This window comes from Euleptes europaea, chromosome 18 (assembly GCF_029931775.1).
Source record: "Euleptes europaea isolate rEulEur1 chromosome 18, rEulEur1.hap1, whole genome shotgun sequence".
Lineage (NCBI taxonomy): Eukaryota > Metazoa > Chordata > Lepidosauria > Squamata > Sphaerodactylidae > Euleptes > Euleptes europaea.
The window spans coordinates 1,369,044-1,384,703 of NC_079329.1; the positions used below are offsets into that span (position 1 = coordinate 1,369,044).

Here is a 15,660-nt window from a genome sequence, read left to right on the forward strand (position 1 = left end):
GACAGGAGAGGCGGCAATTACCCTCTTCTCCGCGCCATTTGATTGGCTACTGAATTGTGATTGGCTTCCCCGGAGCAAATTAAAGTTGAAGGAAGGACGAGCCTGTTTTGTGATTGGACAGTTCTCGCCTTCCCCCAGCCTTCCGCGTGCTCCATCACAGATCGCCGCTGGCCATTGGTGTTCGAACAGGGCGGAGGGGACAACAAGCTAGGGGAAGTGGAGGTGAGCGGTGATTGGCTAAGATGCGCGCCGTAGCCACAAAAGAGGGTGGGGACTACATATTAAAGAAGGCTCCGGGAGCGCTGATTGGCTAACACGCACCTTGCTGGCCACAAAGAGGGCGGTGTTGCATATTAAACGAGGCGGCGGGAGCGCTGATTGGCTAGGGCGCGCGGAAAGTCGGAAGCGGCTGCGGGCTTCGAGGCAGGCGCAGGATGGCTCAGGCTGCGGGGCAGCTCTTCCGCCGGCTCGGGGCGCTCAGCGGGGCTGCAGCGGTGGGGGCGGCCGCCTACGGGGCTCATGGTGAGGGCGGGGCTGGTAGGGTGCCCCCCCCTCCAGCTGGGCGCTGAGATCTCCCGGGATTGCAACAGGGATCAGTTCCCCTGGAGAAAAATGGCTGCTTTGGAGGGCACAGCTAAACTGTGGAACTCCCTGCCCCAGGATCTGGTGCTGGCTGCCAACTTGGAAGGCTTGAAGAGGAGAGGGGTATTCGTGGCTACTAGTCCAAATGGCTACTAGTCGTGATGATGCATCCCTATTCTCTCCACGATCAGAGGAGCAGGCCTGTTATATTAGGTGCTTTGGAACCCAGGCAGGACAATGCTGCTGCTGCTGCATTGTCCTTAGAGGCACCTGGTTGGCCACTGTGTGACTAGACTGCCAGACTTGGTGGGCCTGGGTCTGATGCAGCAGGGCTTGTGTTCTTATTACATTCCACTGAGGACCCTCCCCAAGCTCCAGCCCCAAATCCTGGAATTTCCCAAACTGGAGTTGAGAACTGTAGCAGGCCTAGAGGCAGCCAGGCGAGGGCGGCTCTTGGAAAGATGCGTGTGAGACCATGAGGGGCTGGGGGAGGGGAACAGTTGCTGCACAAGAGGGGTGGGTGTTCTGGAGATCCAGGGTATGGAGAGGAGAGGAAAAGCCCCCCCCCTTTCTAGGTGCCAGAGGGAGGGGCAGAGCCTTGGACTTTGGGCCTGAGGTGAAGAGAGCCCCCAAACGCCCTCTGCTGTCCAACGATTAACGTGGGCCCCAGCCTCGTGGGAAGCTCTCCTGCACAAAGCCTACTGGAAAGGAGGAGGCTCCTGCAGAGCTTCCTCCTGCTGGGCCCTGCCAGGCTGATCTGCCCCCCTTGATGCAATCTCAGACCCACCCCCAGGTGTTCTTGTCCTGCTTTGGGGCCAGAGGGGGAAAGGGGGCCCTCTAGTTTGTCAATAACTCACTGCGTTGGTTTTGTCTCTTCTTCTCCCCTCTGCCCACTCCAAAGGCTTCCGCCGCAGTGACCGAGACGACTACTTGAAAGAGGTAACCCACCTACCCACCCACCTCTTCAGCCCAGCCTTTGCCATCTGGGGAAGCCCTTGTGTGGGAGGGAATGGGGAAGCAGGGCGGGGGTCTCACTACTTGAGGAGGCAAGAATCACTGCGGGGGGGGGGGGGCTTGTTAGAAGGAGAGGAAAGAGACTGTGAGTCCCACCCCCTGCAGTGCAAACCCTGAATGAACGCTTTTCTCCCTGCTGTTCTGCAGCTCTATGAAACGGCCAACAAGTACCACTTCCTGCATAGCCTGGCGCTGCTGGCCGTCCCCCACTGCCGGTACCCCATGGTGGTGAGTATGCAGGGCCTGGAGGGGTGAAAAGGGCCTCAGGGGCGCTCGGCAGGAGACCAGCTTCCCATGCACCCCCTGCCTCCTGGGTTAAGGAGTAGTCAGTTTAAAGTGATTTCTTTTGTTTCTCTCAGGCTGGAACCGTCCTCTCCACGGGTATGGGGCTGTTTTGTGGGGCCATCTATTACCATGCTCTGTCCGGAGACTCCACTTTTACCAGAATGGCCCCCTACGGCGGAAGCCTTCTCATCCTTGGCTGGATCGCTATGGCTCCCTGATGCCCCCCCCCCGGTGAAGGGGTAGGTGTGGGGTGTCCATAGGCAAAAGGAAGACACCTGATATCTGTTGGGTACCAAACGGAGGCCAATACTGTAACAGGGAGAATCATTTTGCCTGCTGTCGAAGGAGGGGAAGAGGTGGCCCGGCTCCATTGAAACTGCCAGCCCAGTTTTTTTTATTCCTTGCATTTGGAGTCCTCATCTCTTTGGACTTTGAACTGATTTTTTTTAATAATCAAAAACTAGTTTTATTAACACTGCAATGAATTTATGGCCAGGAAATAATCATGTTGACCCGTCTGCATTGACCTGAATCAGAGGACAGCCGCTGACTTGGCCAGTGCTTGAAAGTGATTTAATAAACAAATGTGATCTGATTTCTTTCTGCCAACAGATTACTCACAAGGAAGACCGCCGCTTGCCTGCCCCCTTCATTCTCAAAGGGCGGGCTTTCCAGCAAGAAGCTAGGATTTGTGGGGAGGCACCCCTTCCCCAGCCTGGGGCAGGAGACCCACTGAGTGATCTGGGCTCATCAAGGCCAAGAGGGAAATGCGTGAGGGTAAAGGAAGCCGGGTCCTAGCAGGTGGGCGTTTGGTGGCACCTTAATGACTCCCACATTTGTATTCCAACACAGGGGTCCCCAACATGGTGTCCATCTTTCCTGGTGACATCTTTCCTGGTGCCTGCCAGATGCTTTTATGAAGTGGGTGGGGCTGATGTCCAGCAAGGCATCTGATTGGCTTTGAAGATTAAAAGGTATCCTGTAAAACAGAGCTCCTGCCTGAAACGTAGGAAGAGGTACTATTAGTCACATATATATCCTTGCTCCCTGATGTTTTGTGGTTGGCTCCGCCTCCTGCAGCAGCCATTTTGTGACTGGCTTCACTTCATGTGGCAGCCATTTTTTTAATTGCACCCACCACCCCAAGTCAGAATTCTAAATTTAATTGCAGTGTCAAAAAGGTTGGGGTCCCCCGTTTCAGTACATACTCTTGTGGATTAGCACACCCGTCATCAGATGCAGAATGGTAGATCCTCACTAGACAGACAGACATGGGGGGGGGGAATAAATGGGCAGGCCAAGAGGCCGTGAAAGGCAGGATACACAGGGTGAGATATAAATATGCAGAATGCAAATTTAATTAGGAAAAGTACAGAGACCATTAGTGTTAGCTGGTGAGAACTGAGTCCTACAAATGTCGTTCCACTGGTTATTGCCTTTTAATGGGTGAGAAGCCCTAGGCCTGGGCGAAGTCAACAATCTCGCTGAATTCTCATTCATTGGTTTTGTACCAGAGAGTCCCCTGTTAAAGCTCTTCTGCATGATCACGGTGACCTTTAGATTGGCAACAGAATGAAAGACATTCAGCCTTCCATTCTCCACCTGTTCACACCAGTGGGCCAGCCCTTCCCTTCCTCCGGATGTGCCTGGAAAAGCCCCTTTTGTTGGTCTCAGGATCGCTCAGCAACCTTCACTTGTTTTGGGCTGCAGTGATCCCAACAAGTCTGAGCTGATCCTCTGCAGACCTTTCGAGTGACCGCTCTTTCCCTCCTTCCGCTTCTTACCCTGGCCTTTTGGATTTTCAGCTCACCGCTTCATTTCTTGCGTGATCTGGCCACGCTGCTTCTTCCCTGGATCACACCCCAGTATAACTTTGAAAACCTTCCGGAAACTTCTGCTGGTCCAAAATGAGGCGTCTTACAGTAGTCTAACCTGGAAGTCACAGCAGTGACTAGGAAGCCACAGAGCATCTGTTTTGGCATGCAGGAGGTCCCAGGTTCAATCCCCCGCTGCTGCCAGTCTGAATAGACAATACTTACTGATTCAGTAGAAGGCAGCTTCATTTTTTAAAGAAGCTGTCAGAACATCTGCTTGGCATGCAGAAGGTCCCAGGTTCAATCCCTGGCAGCATATGCAGTTAAAAAGACCACGTGATGGGCAAGCCCTCTCTGCCTGGGTTCCTGGAGAGCCGCTGCCAGTCTGAGTGGACACGCCTGACCTTGATGCACCATGTAAAAGGCAGCTTCATGTGCCATGCAACCCAGGGGGCAGAAGCCAAAGCCCCTCCGGGCCCAGCAACAGCACTGACTTCTGGGTTGAGCCTGAATTTCTAAGCTCTCCACCACCACCACCGCCACTCCTGGACTGCATGCAGGGAGGCTGCGGCCCAATCTAACTCTCCAAGTAAAGGGACTTCCGCCCCAGGAATATCTCCTGCTCAGGCCCTTGCCGAGGAGCCTAAAAATAAACCCTGCTGGCAGGACAGGAGCGGGTCACTGGAGGCCAGCCCAGGGCAGCAGAGGGTGAGGCAGTTAAGCAAAGTGACAGGGGAGGCAAGGGGAGGGCTTGTGAGGGGGGAAAGCCCCTCCCCGAGCCATATAAGGCTTCGAGGAGCTCTCGGGGGCCCAATTCCCCCTTGCCCATTTCCTCCAAGTAAGCCGCACCCTTCTCCTTACTTTCTCCTTCTGAGCTACCCCCCATTATATTTGCAAAGCAATATTTTCCAGCCTCCTAGGAGAGGCCCCCAAGGATGCAGAAGTGCCGGTTTGTGGGGAAGGGGGGGGGCTCTTTGTCCTTTTATGGTTGCCAACCTCCAGGTGGACTAAACACCGCACTAATGACTAACTAGACACAAATATGGACAGTAGCGTGTAATACTATAACAAATACAATAATAATACGGGTACGCTTCATATATAATTGGAAACTCGTTTCTCAAGCAGAATGAGTAAGCTCTATAAATTCTTGGTCTTCAAGACGGTATCGAACTTACTCATTATGCCTGAGAAACGAGGTTCTAGTTCTATCTGAAGCGTACATGACCATCATTATTGAATTTGTTATAGTATTACATATTTGTGCCTACTTAGTAGCTAACTTGCATTTCAGCACGGGCCCCCCTTTCCCCCCTTAACCTGCAGGTGGGGCCTGGGGATCTCCCAGCATTACTCCTGATCTCCAGACTACAGAGTTCAGCTCCCCTGGAGAAAAGGGCTCCGTGGCATCCCCCTCCCCCGTCCACATCTCCAGAGATCCCCCCCCCAGCGCCGGCTCCCGCCCCCCCCGGCGGGTTGGCACGTGCGCGGCGGCTGCCGCAGCGGCCAGGCCAGGCGCGGGCGGGTCGCGGCGGCGCCTCCTCTTCCTCGCCCGGCGCCGCGGGGTCCGCCCGGCGCCTCCTGCCCTGCCCTGCCCAGAGGGGCGGAGGGAAGGGGCTGGCCGGCCCCGCTCGGCTGCGGGCTTCTCCCGCCTCTCCTGCCGCCGCCGCCGCCGCTCCACCAGCTGCGGGGAGCGAAGGTAAGCGCGCGGCGGCCGGGATGAAGGGCGGGAGGCCGGCTGCGGCCGCCGTGGGGAGGGGGCTTCTGCCTCTCCGCCGTCTCGCTCGGCAGACAAAGGCCCACGGTTTTCCCAGAGGGCGGGGCCGGCTGGGAGATCTCCCCCTCCTGCCAACCGGGGAGGGAGGGGGCGGGCGGCGCCTCTTCCCTGCAGCGCCCTCCCAGCGCCCGTCCTCCCCTCGCCGGCCCGACCTCGCGGGGGTGTTGTGTTCGCGCCCTCGAAGGGGCCTGTTTGCTCTCCGCGCTGCCTTCGGCCTCTGGTTGAGACTCCGCCCCGAGGGGCTTCCAGGCCGGGGGGGGGGGATCCCGGTCCGCGTTGCCGTCATGCGGCAGGAGGACATCTGAGAGGTGGGGCTGGGGCGGCTCGGGCTGCTGGCTTCTCATCTCTGCGGGGGGTGGGGGGGAGGTGGGCGAGCTGCGGGGGGCAGCCCGGCCCTCCGTTCCTTGGCAGGGCAAGAAGGCGGCCGATCGCCGCTTCTCTGGGGCGGGCCCCCGAGAGCAGCCGCCGCCTCCCCTTTTCCAGACAAAGGCCAGCCCCCCCCCCAAGAAAGTGGGGAGGATGGCAGCCAAAGGCCCAAGAAAGCAGAAGGCGGTGGGCTGTGAGCCTGGACCCCAGAGCTTCCCTGCGCAGAGAGTGATGCCCACCGGTTAGAGCATGGGGGTGGGGAGCTGGCCGGACGCCCGGGTTTCGTGGGAAGGGAGCCAAGTCCGGCTGCGGACGGAGGCCCGAGATTGGTGCGGTGGGCGGAGGATGCTTGGCGGGTCCCCTCCCGGGGCCGCTGGCCTCTGTTTTGCTGCCCACGTGGGCACTCCCCCCATCCCACGTCGGGGTGGGTCCAGGGGGATCTGGTGGCCGAGGGATCACGGGCCCTGATGGGGCCGGGGGAGAGGGGGCCATCGCCGGGCAGCGGGGAGGGCCTTTCGGCGGGGCTGTGCTTGGGGCGCGCGCCTGGCCGGGGGGGCTGCCGGCCCCGGCGAGCGCGGATTGCAGCGGGGCCCGGGCGGTTGGGGGCCTCCTGGCAGCTTCTCCGCTGGGGGTCTCCGGATTTCGGACCGGCCGCTCGAGGTTCGGTTTCGCCCGACCTGCAGGGTCCGCTTCACATTGGGAGTGGGGGGGGGGGAGAGGCGGGCAGGGGCTCCTGCGACCCTGAGGGTCTGGGGGGCTGTGACGCTTGTGGGCTGACTTTGCTGTCTGCCTTTTTCTGGCCAGAGGCCGCTTAGGCACGGGAGGTTTTGCCTGGGATTTGCTGCTCTCTAGATGCCCATTTCCCCCATCCGGATTCTCAGCCCTGCATGGGGGGGGGGGGGCTTGCTGTTGAGTGATGAGAATTGGCAAAATGGGCATCCGGAGAGCAGCAAATCCCAGGCAAAACCTCCCGTGCATCAGTGGCCTCTGTCAGCAAAGTGTGGGTATGCAGTGGGTGCTCAGCCTGCTCCAAGCCTCCAAGGCACAAGCTTGAGGCTCTGCACAGCTGCAGACGTGGCCAGTTTCAATCTGTGCTCCCTCCCCCCGGGGGGGCTCTCGGGCCTTCGAGAGCGGTGCAAAATTACAGGGACCAAGCAGTTCCCAGCGCTGCCTGGGGCAAAGCTTCCCCTGTGGGATTTCTGTCTGCCTGCCCTCTTAAAGTCACAGAGCCCTGCTAGAAAGGGGATGGCAATTTTGCAGGCATCTGGTTTTGATTTGAGGGGTTCCGTGTGTGGGTTTTCCTGTGTCAACACGTCTGGTCTCCAGTCTTCCACAGACTGGTTTAATTGGCATTGGGAAGAATTAATAGGATTGGGGCTGGGGGGCTGGTTGGTGTGCCCCAAAAGCAACAGTAAGTGGCCACAATAAAACTGGGAGTTGGTCCAGTGCAGCTCCAGACAGAGATCTTCTTGGTGAATCGGGCTCATATACTTCAGGGTACTTTACAATTCTGTGCAAAGACATCTTTTTGTGCACCTGAGGAGTCTGCAGTGCGCGCGCACAAGTTCCCTTAATGCTGGACCACTAGAAGCCTTCTGAACTCCTCTTAACCACCCTGTTGGGATGCTGAAATAGATTATTCCCCCCCCCCGTCTCCTTTGGTTGCTTCAAAGGCAGCGGCTGAGACCCCACCCAAGTCTGTCCTCTTGGCCCCTCCAGTTTATGCCAGCTTTGCTCACAGCAGTCATTCCACTGGGTAATGGTTGTTGTCATTGTTCGACTTATCAGGAGGCTGATCAGGTACAGCTGGGACAGGACCCAACATAAACCCTGTTTGGCGGCTGGGGCCCACGGATGGAAAGAGGCGGTCGGTGCTGACCCGAAGGCTGCAGGGACCGGGGGTCTTTCGCTAAGACCGGGGGTCTTCCAACATGGCAGCTCCAGGTACTGAGTCTCTCCTCCAGCTGTTGCTTCGGAACTATGTGGCTGTGTTTGCAGATGGGGAAGGAAAGAGACCCGGCATATTTCTCCTGAGAGCCAGCGTGGTGTAGTGGTTAAGAGTGGTGGTTTGGAGCGGCAGACTCTAATCTGGAGAACCGGGTTTGATTCCCCACTCCTCCTCCACATGAGCAGCGGATGCTAATCTGGTGAACGGTTGGTTTCCCCACTCTTACACGTGAAACCAGCTGGGTGAACTTGGGCTACTCACAGCTCTCTCAGCCCCACCTACCTCACAGGGTGTCTGTTGTGGGACGGGGAAGGGAAGGTGATTGTTAGCCGGTTTGATTCTTCCTTAAGTGGTGGATAAAGTCAGCATATAAAAACCAACTCTTCTTCTTCTTCCTAAGAAGCTGCTTCCTTCTTCAGCTGTCCATTTGGTTGAGGCCCCTTGAGCTGTGTCAAAATCCTACCTGAGAGCCAAGGCTGATGTCTTATCTAGAATGCAACAGACCTGCTTGGTTCTTTCTCTGTCGCTCTTTGCGAAGCTGTTGATGTTAACAGTCTTCAGATCCCGACTGCATCCACCGGCTATCCAGATTTGGTCGGAACAGACAAGGTTTCCTAACACTTAATGTCATCCCAAACCAAATATGCTTTAAAACAAACTCTTGGGGTCTTACCTGTCATTTCCATCATGTACAAGCAAGTCTTGCCTTGACCTAGATGGCCCAGGCTAGCCCGATCTCATCAAATTTCACAAGTTAAGCAGGGTCAGCCCTGGTCAATATTTGGATGGGAGACCACGAAGGAAGTCCAGGGTGGCTAGGCAGAGGCAGGCAATGGAAAACCCACCTCTGAACTTCTCTTGCCTTCAAAACCCTACACTACAGGGTCACCATAAGTTGGCTGAGACTTAAAAAGTTAGGAAGTTAGACACTTACAAAATTAGGATGTTAGAAAGTTTCTCTGCTTCTCACCCAATAAAATTTGTTGTTTGGTAGTGGAATAAAATAACTCCATGCAATGTGTAATCACCTTAGGCATTCATAGCCATAAGATGTATGTCATTAAATTTTTAAATTGTCAGAGGATAGATCTGTCCCTGGCTCTCAGCCGGGAAAGCTAAATGGGACTTCCTTGTATAAACACAGTATACCTGGTAACAAACACAGAGGTATGGCCATTTGCCTTTGTGCCTTGTTTGGGAGCTCCCCAGAGAGGTTGCCATCTGAATTTATTTGTTTACTTTACTGATATCCCTCCTTTGTCCCCAACGCGGCTTACATCATTCTTCTCTCCTCCATTTTACCCTCACAACAACCCTGCGAGGTAGGTGAGGCTGAGAGAGTGTGCCTGACCCAAGGCCACCCAATGAGCTTCCGTGGCAGAGAGGAGATTTGAACCTGGGTCTCCCAGATCCTGGTCCAGCACTCTTAACCACTACCCCACTGCCCCCCTCTCTGGTGTGTGTACGCATCTGCGGTGCCCCGGTGTGTCTGCCGCTTCCTGCGTCAGGTGCTGTGCAGAGCAGAGGGGAGAGGCCCCCTCCCAGGGCGCTTCCGCACGGCTTCCTGCCTTTCTTGGCACCTCTGTTCCTTCACCGCCCTGCCCAGAGGTCTGCCTCACTCAGGGAAAACAAAGGGCAGTGTACAGAATCGAGGGGCAGGGGGAGGAAGCCGGTGCCGCCAGGGGAGCCCTGCCCAGCCTTGCAATAATGGGCAAGCCACGAGGTCTAGCCTCTCCATCCCTTAAGCTCCCCTCAGGCAGGGCAGGGTAGGGCAAAACCTGCGGTGACGGGCAGGATTGGAATGCAGGCCAGCCTGCTGGGGCCCAGGCACAGGAGGGGGGGGGAGCCTGAGTGCCTGCCTCCCCCCCCCCCCATTGAGCAGATTTTCAGACAGGATGTGAGGGATGTGAGCACCCCTTGCCCCCGCTGCCATTTTGGCTGTGGTCTCCTCTGCCTGTCCCATTCCTCACCTGGGGCGTCCCCCCCACAGTGATTTGACAGTCTGGGCATGTGCTTGCTGGATGCTCCCCCCCCCCCCAATATTTCCTGCAAGGTTTCTCCCTCCCTGCTGCTGAAGGTCTCCATTCTCCTTTTATCTGAAGTCGCTGTGAGTTCTTTGTTGCTGGTTCTTTTAATACGGAGGCTTTAAGCCATTTTCCTGGTGGTGGGAAGTGCTGTCAAGTCACAGCTGACATGGCAACCCCTGGGGGCGGGGGTTTCAAGGCAAGAGACCAGCACAGGAGGTTGGCCATTGCCTGGCCTCTGCTTCCTGACCCGGGGCTTCCTTGGTGGTCTCCCATCCAAGTACTAACCAGGCCTGACCCTGCTTAGCTTCCGAGATCTTTAGAGATCAGACTAGCCGGGGCCATCCAGGTCAGGGCAAACCATATTTTTACCTGTTGCGTTATATTCTGTTTCCGTGGTTTTGCTGTAGGCTACCTCAAGAGTCAACAGTTGCCTGTCAGCACTGGGAAATAAACAGATAACAAATTGACCTCCCATTCATTCTTCTTTCTCAGTTGGTTTCCCTGCCTGTTTTTGAGTAGCCTGCCCCCTCCCACCTCTTCCAAATTGTCCCCTTTATCCCTCTTTAACATTAATTCCCTTTCTGGCCTCTCTCACCCTTGTGCTCCCCCCCCCCCGCAGAGTTTAGTTGAGCTAATGAAGTAATGGCTAAAAGAAGGGTGCCTCTGAGCGTGTTTGGAGTGCACCTTTGCATCTACAGCCAACACAGCACAGTTCAGGGGAGGTTGCCAAGGCTCAGAACTTGCCAAGCTCAGCATTTGTCTCCCTTCACGCCCCTCTTCTCTCATTCTGCCCACCACGCAGAGCACGTAGGAGGAGTTTTGCCGGATGGCACCAAAGGCCCGTCAAGCTCAGAAACCCCTTTCTGGCCCTTCCCTGTTGGCTGTCCCCAGCATCTGGGTAGTCCCAGGTAGACTGCATCTGTGCTAGCAAGCTCCAATCAGAGATAACAGCCAAAGGGGTTGCGAGTGGAAAAAGGTTAAGGAGTCCTGCTTTAGAGGACACACCAGCCGTCTACATGTATTCCTGTATATATTTGCATGGAATGTGGGGGCCCAAATTCTTAATACCACCTTGTATTTCTCATTCCGTACTCGTGCTTCTTGGAAGCTACAACCCTCAGAATTCCTCAATATGGGGGCTGGGAAATGTTGCTTCTTTCCTGAAACGAACGATAACATTTTTAAGGGTGGGAGGCTAAAGCGGATCTCTCTCTGCCCATTCAGGGTACCCTGGTCCTCAGCCCGGCTATCCTGCCCCTTCCCCCCCCTACCCCGTGCCGCAGCCACATCCCGCCCCGACGGCACCCAGCCCAGGCTTCAGCGTCTATCCGGCTCCCATGGCGGGGCATGGAGTTCCCCCGCAGCCTCCCCCGCGTGGATATCGGGAGCATGCCGCGACGCCTCAGCACCACCAGCAAGCGCCAGACCCCCACGCCACCATCGCCCCTTACATGCCTGTCAGTGCCAGCATCCCTCCTGGCTTGGAGTATCTCATGCAGGTGAGGGGAGAAAGCCACATGGTGGAGGGCAAGCCTGCAATTTGGCCCATGCTCTCTTGGCCCGTTTTAGGGGTTTGTGGGTGCGTGCCCTTTTTGTGATCCATCTGGGTTGCAAACTACTGATGGTTAGATTTTTCCGGTGTTTTTGTAACACTGTTTTTTTCCAAATGCGTGATATTTTTGTGTTTCTTCTCAGGTTGACCAAATTTTGATACACCAGAAGGTGGAACTTGTGGAAGGTGAGAAAGAGGGAGAAATGGTTTGTGTGTTTGTGGGGGCGTATACACACCCGGCTCTCTTCCGTGCACTTTTGCTCAGACCTTCAGTACAGTTCCACATGGAACCTCTCCCCTTCTTAAGACCCCTTATTCCAGCAGGTTTTTACCAAGATTCAAATAGAAATACCCTTCTCTGCCTTCCCCTTCCCAAGGGTTGAATTGGACGGTTGTACCGGTCGAGCCCAAGGCACTGGCCTTGATGCTTAAAGATGGCGGCCTCAGGGAGGGAGCAGGGAACTATGGGAATAGGCCCCAGGGTTGTCATGGGCAGCCATATGCCGTACATATATGCCATATGTAAATGGCAGCCATATGCCGAGTCTGTGAGGCGGTCCTTGAGAGCTGTTGCACTTGAAAGAGGTTTCTGAGGAGATTTTGGCACAATGGCCAGCAGCAGTAGCTAAATTAGCGACTGGGGGGGCAGCCATGATGGTTTTGTTCCTTGGCAGCGTTCATCGGCTTTGAGGGGAACAACAAGTACGAGGTCCTCAACAGTCTGGGCCAGCAGATCTTCCACGCAGAGGAGCAGAACGACTGCTGCACCCGCAACTGTTGTGGCTCCCTGCGCCGCTTCTCGATGAGGGTGGAGGACCCCGCGGGGCGTGAGGTCTTGCGCATCGTGCGCCCCCTGAAGTGCGTCAGCTGCTGGTTCCCATGCTGCCTTCAAGAGGTGAGGCCTAGGGGGGCTTCTCCAGCTTGCCCCCCCAACCCAGCACGAATGCCCCACAGGGGCTCCTGGCCATTGGCGACACGCAGGAATCGGGGGTCGCGGCCTCGACCTGCTCCGAGCCGGGTCTCAGGTGCTTCAGCAGGCTCGGCTCAGAACAGACTCTGACCCCGTGAGAGGAGGCAGTGGGGTAACCAATCGCTCCGGCACCGGTCCTCTCCTCTCCACTGGGGCTTAACCCAGGGTCTTGATCCTGCCTACCCGGCCAGAAGCCTTTGCTCAGCTTACTGCATTACCAGTGCCTCCCTCCCCGAACGCCGTGCCCTGTCCTGGGTTCCCTTCTTTTTGACCTCCCCGGTGGCATGAATCCTTTGCCCTCGCCCCCCATCCCCCACCAGTCCAGAATAATAGAATCATAGAGTTGGAAGGGACCACCAGGGTAATCTAGTCCAACCCCCTGCACAATGCAGGAAACTCCTAAACACCTCCCCCCGCCACACCCCCATACTTCATGCCCAGAAGATGGCCAAGGTGCCCCCCCTCTCACGATCTGCCTAAGGTCATAGAATCTGCATTGCTGACAGATGGCCATCTAGCCTCTGCTTCAAAACCTCCAGGGAAGGAGAGCCCGCCACCTCCTGAGGAAGTCCAGTTACCTTAACTCTGCCCCCCATGCTAGGGAGGCGGCATGGGGAGAAGACAGAGAGGGGATATGATAACCATCTTCAAGTACCTGAAGGGCTGTCATATAGAAGATGGTGCCGAGTTGTTTTCTGTTGCCCCAGAAGGTAGGACCAGAACCAACAGGTTGAAATTAAATCCAAAGAGTTTCCATCCAGACATTAGGAAGAACTTTCCAACAGAGCAGTTCCTCAGTGGAACAGGCTTCCTCGGGAGGTGGTGAGCTCTCCTTCCCTGGAGATTTTAAGCAGAGGCTAGACGGCCACCTGTCAGCAGTGCTGATTCTATAACCTTAGGCAGATCATGAGAGGGAGGGCATCTTGGCCATCTTCTGGGCATGGAGTAGGGGGTCACTGGGTGTGTGTGGGGGAGGTGGTTCGGAGTTTCCTGCATTGTGCAAGGGGTTGGACTAGATTACCCTAGTGGTCCCTTCCAACTCTATGATTCTATGACTCCTGTTGGATGCCCGCCTGCGGATGTGTCGCGGTGCCCCTTGGTTCTGTTGGACAGTGTGACGCCTTCAGGTCTTGCTGTGGATTCTGAACGAGGAGGCCCCCGGGGCAGGGGAAATGGTGCCTTTCACCCGAGTGGGGGGAGGATGGCTATTTCTCACGCGCAGGGTGGTTTTCTTCTCTTCTCCGCGCAGCTGGAAGTGCAGAGTCCTCCTGGCATCACCATTGGGCACGTGGTCCAGACGTGGCACCCCTTCACGCCCAAGTTCTCCATCCAGAACGCCGATAAAGAGACGGTCCTGCGTGTTTTGGGGCCCTGCTTCGCCTTCAGCTGTGGCGGGGACGTCAACTTCGAGGTACTCACAGAACACAGGGAGAAAGAAGGATCAGGAGAGCGCAGAGGGTGCTGTTCGTGTGGGGGGGCATTCTGCACATGCTCAGATGCACTCTTTTCTTGGTCCATTTTTCTAAAAGCAAAATTGGTACTCCTTTGGAGAATGGCACGCTTCAGAGGGCCTTCTGAAAATCAGTTTTGGTGTCTGGACTTCCTGTGTTGGATGGAGCTGGAAAAGTCACTTCTTGTGATTATTCATTATAATTTATTGTGGTCCTTGGCCAGTATTACAAAGTTAAAACATCATTAAAACAGCAATCGTTCAAGACAACAACAAAAATAGCTGCATGAACATTTGAGCTAGTCAAATGGGTTTAAAACTCTGTGTCAGCTTTAATACCGTTTCCCCGTGTCTTGCATATCCCTAGACAGAATTTGGCTACTTGTCTAGATACCCAATGGTTTTTGTCGAACATCAGATATTCCAATTTAGCCGCATCAGATTGATCAAGAACCCCAATTAATGCTGGCTGGAGATATTTTAATCTGGCCTCCTTGTAATAAGGACATCTCAGAAGCATGTGCTCTGTAGTTTCCACCTCTTCCATCAAGCATAAACATAATCTTTCTGAGTAAGGGATCTTTTTGAATCTCCCTACCATACTTCTTGTGATTTTCTGGCAAGCAGCTTGCTTTTCTGGATTAGTCAACGTAACTGCAGGCTGCTGGATTGTCGTCCCTTGTATTGGGGAGTGTGGCCTCCAGGATTTCCTTCTTGCACCATTGCATGGTAAGTGTTAGCACGGTCCTTTCTGTGTGCAGGTGAAGACGCTGGACGAGTCGCGCGGCGTGGGGCGGATCAGCAAGCAGTGGAGCGGTCTTCTCAAGGAGGTCTTCACCGACACAGACAACTTCGGGATCCAGTTCCCCATGGACCTGGATGTGAAGATCAAGGCAGTCCTGCTGGGCGCCTGTTTCCTCATTGTGAGTCTGACCCTCCACGTGTGCAGCAGCTCCCACGACTGGGAGGGCTGAGTTAATGTTCAGTTCGAAGAGCATAACTTTTTGCAAGGAGATTTGAGTGGGCAGAATTGACTTGTGTTTCCAAAAGGTCAGTCATTTTATTCTTCCTGTATAATGGTTCTGGTTCCTATAGGTAGGGTTGTCAACTCCAGCCAGCATGGTGTAGTGGTTAAGGGCGGTGGTTTGGAGGGGTGGGGTCTCTGATCTGGAGAACTGGGTTTGATTCCCTACTCCTCCTCCACATGAGCGGTGGAGGCTAATCTGGTGAACCGGGTTGGTTTCCCCACTCCTCCACATGAAGCCAGCTGGGTGACCTTGGGCTAGTCACAGCTTTCTCAGCCCCACCTACCTCACAGGGTGTCTGTTGTGGGGAGGGGAAGGGAGGGTGATTGTAAGCCGGTTTGATTCTTCCTTAAGTGATAGAGAACGTTGGCATATAAAAACCAACTCTTCTTCTTCTTCCTGGAGATTTGAGGGTAGAGCGGGGTTTAGAGAGGTAAGGTCCATCAGTGGGGTACGATGCCCTAGAGTCCACCCTCCAAAGCAGCCATTTTCTCTAGGGGAACTGATCTCTGTAGTCTGGAGATGTGTATAATTCTAGGAGATCTCCAGCCCCCTGCCTGTAAGGGGTGGTCCTACCTACCCCATTGTTCCAGGTAGCAGCACAGCCCATCCCATGGCAAAGAAGAAGATCCCAGATCCTAGGCTGACACTCTTAACATGTCACCACACGAGCTGTCAGGTGCCTGTTCCTCGCACATCTCTCACACCGGGGGACGGGGGAGGGTTGGAGGCTGTGACTTCTAGGACAACTTTTCTTTTTTCCGCCCACAGGATTTCATGTTCTTTGAAAAGACTGGGGAAGTCGGGCAGCGGAGCTCCGTGATCACAAGCTAGAAGTGCGCCGAATCCA

The 15,660-nt window shown here is 55.4% G+C and overlaps 3 protein-coding genes across 3 annotated transcripts; 2 read left to right on the top strand and 1 right to left on the bottom strand.

The window, feature by feature from the left end:
* The first annotated feature begins 420 nt into the window (after positions 1-420).
* On the top strand, positions 421-2,099 carry TMEM256 (transmembrane protein 256). The gene is made up of 4 exons (XM_056863539.1): positions 421-522; positions 1,484-1,521; positions 1,744-1,824; positions 1,956-2,099. Exons 1-4 carry the CDS (start codon positions 435-437, stop codon positions 2,097-2,099), a joined length of 351 nt encoding a protein of 116 aa, XP_056719517.1. The 5' UTR covers positions 421-434.
* A 1,588-nt stretch (positions 2,100-3,687) lies between these two features.
* LOC130489819 (proline-rich protein HaeIII subfamily 1-like) lies at positions 3,688-7,611 on the bottom strand. The gene is made up of 4 exons (XM_056863614.1): positions 7,578-7,611; positions 6,078-6,527; positions 5,179-5,818; positions 3,688-3,775 (listed from the first exon to the last, which is right to left on the bottom strand). The coding sequence occupies exons 1-4, from the start codon at positions 7,609-7,611 to the stop codon at positions 3,688-3,690; spliced, it is 1,212 nt and encodes a 403-aa protein (XP_056719592.1).
* A 145-nt stretch (positions 7,612-7,756) lies between these two features.
* PLSCR3 (phospholipid scramblase 3) lies at positions 7,757-15,660 on the top strand. Its single transcript, XM_056863524.1, has 7 exons — positions 7,757-7,782; positions 11,038-11,312; positions 11,509-11,551; positions 12,040-12,260; positions 13,585-13,746; positions 14,547-14,708; positions 15,582-15,660. Exons 1-7 carry the CDS (start codon positions 7,770-7,772, stop codon positions 15,642-15,644), a joined length of 939 nt encoding a protein of 312 aa, XP_056719502.1. The 5' UTR covers positions 7,757-7,769; the 3' UTR covers positions 15,645-15,660.

Coding starts and splice junctions, on each gene's coding strand:
- TMEM256 (XM_056863539.1), top strand. CDS start 435: ATGGCTCAGGCTGCGGGGCAGCTCTTCCGCCGGCTCGGGGCGCTCAGC. Junction 1,522..1,743: donor GAGACGACTACTTGAAAGAG/GTAACCCACCTA, acceptor GCTGTTCTGCAG/CTCTATGAAACGGCCAACAA. Junction 1,825..1,955: donor ACTGCCGGTACCCCATGGTG/GTGAGTATGCAG, acceptor TGTTTCTCTCAG/GCTGGAACCGTCCTCTCCAC.
- LOC130489819 (XM_056863614.1), bottom strand. CDS start 7,611: ATGACAACAACCATTACCCAGTGGAATGACTGCT. Junction 6,528..7,577: donor TACCCAGTGGAATGACTGCT/GTGAGCAAAGCT, acceptor CCCAATGTGAAG/CGGACCCTGCAGGTCGGGCG. Junction 3,776..5,178: donor CTGCGGCAGCCGCCGCGCAC/GTGCCAACCCGC, acceptor TTGGACCAGCAG/AAGTTTCCGGAAGGTTTTCA.
- PLSCR3 (XM_056863524.1), top strand. Junction 11,313..11,508: donor GCTTGGAGTATCTCATGCAG/GTGAGGGGAGAA, acceptor GTTTCTTCTCAG/GTTGACCAAATTTTGATACA. Junction 14,709..15,581: donor TGGGCGCCTGTTTCCTCATT/GTGAGTCTGACC, acceptor TTCCGCCCACAG/GATTTCATGTTCTTTGAAAA.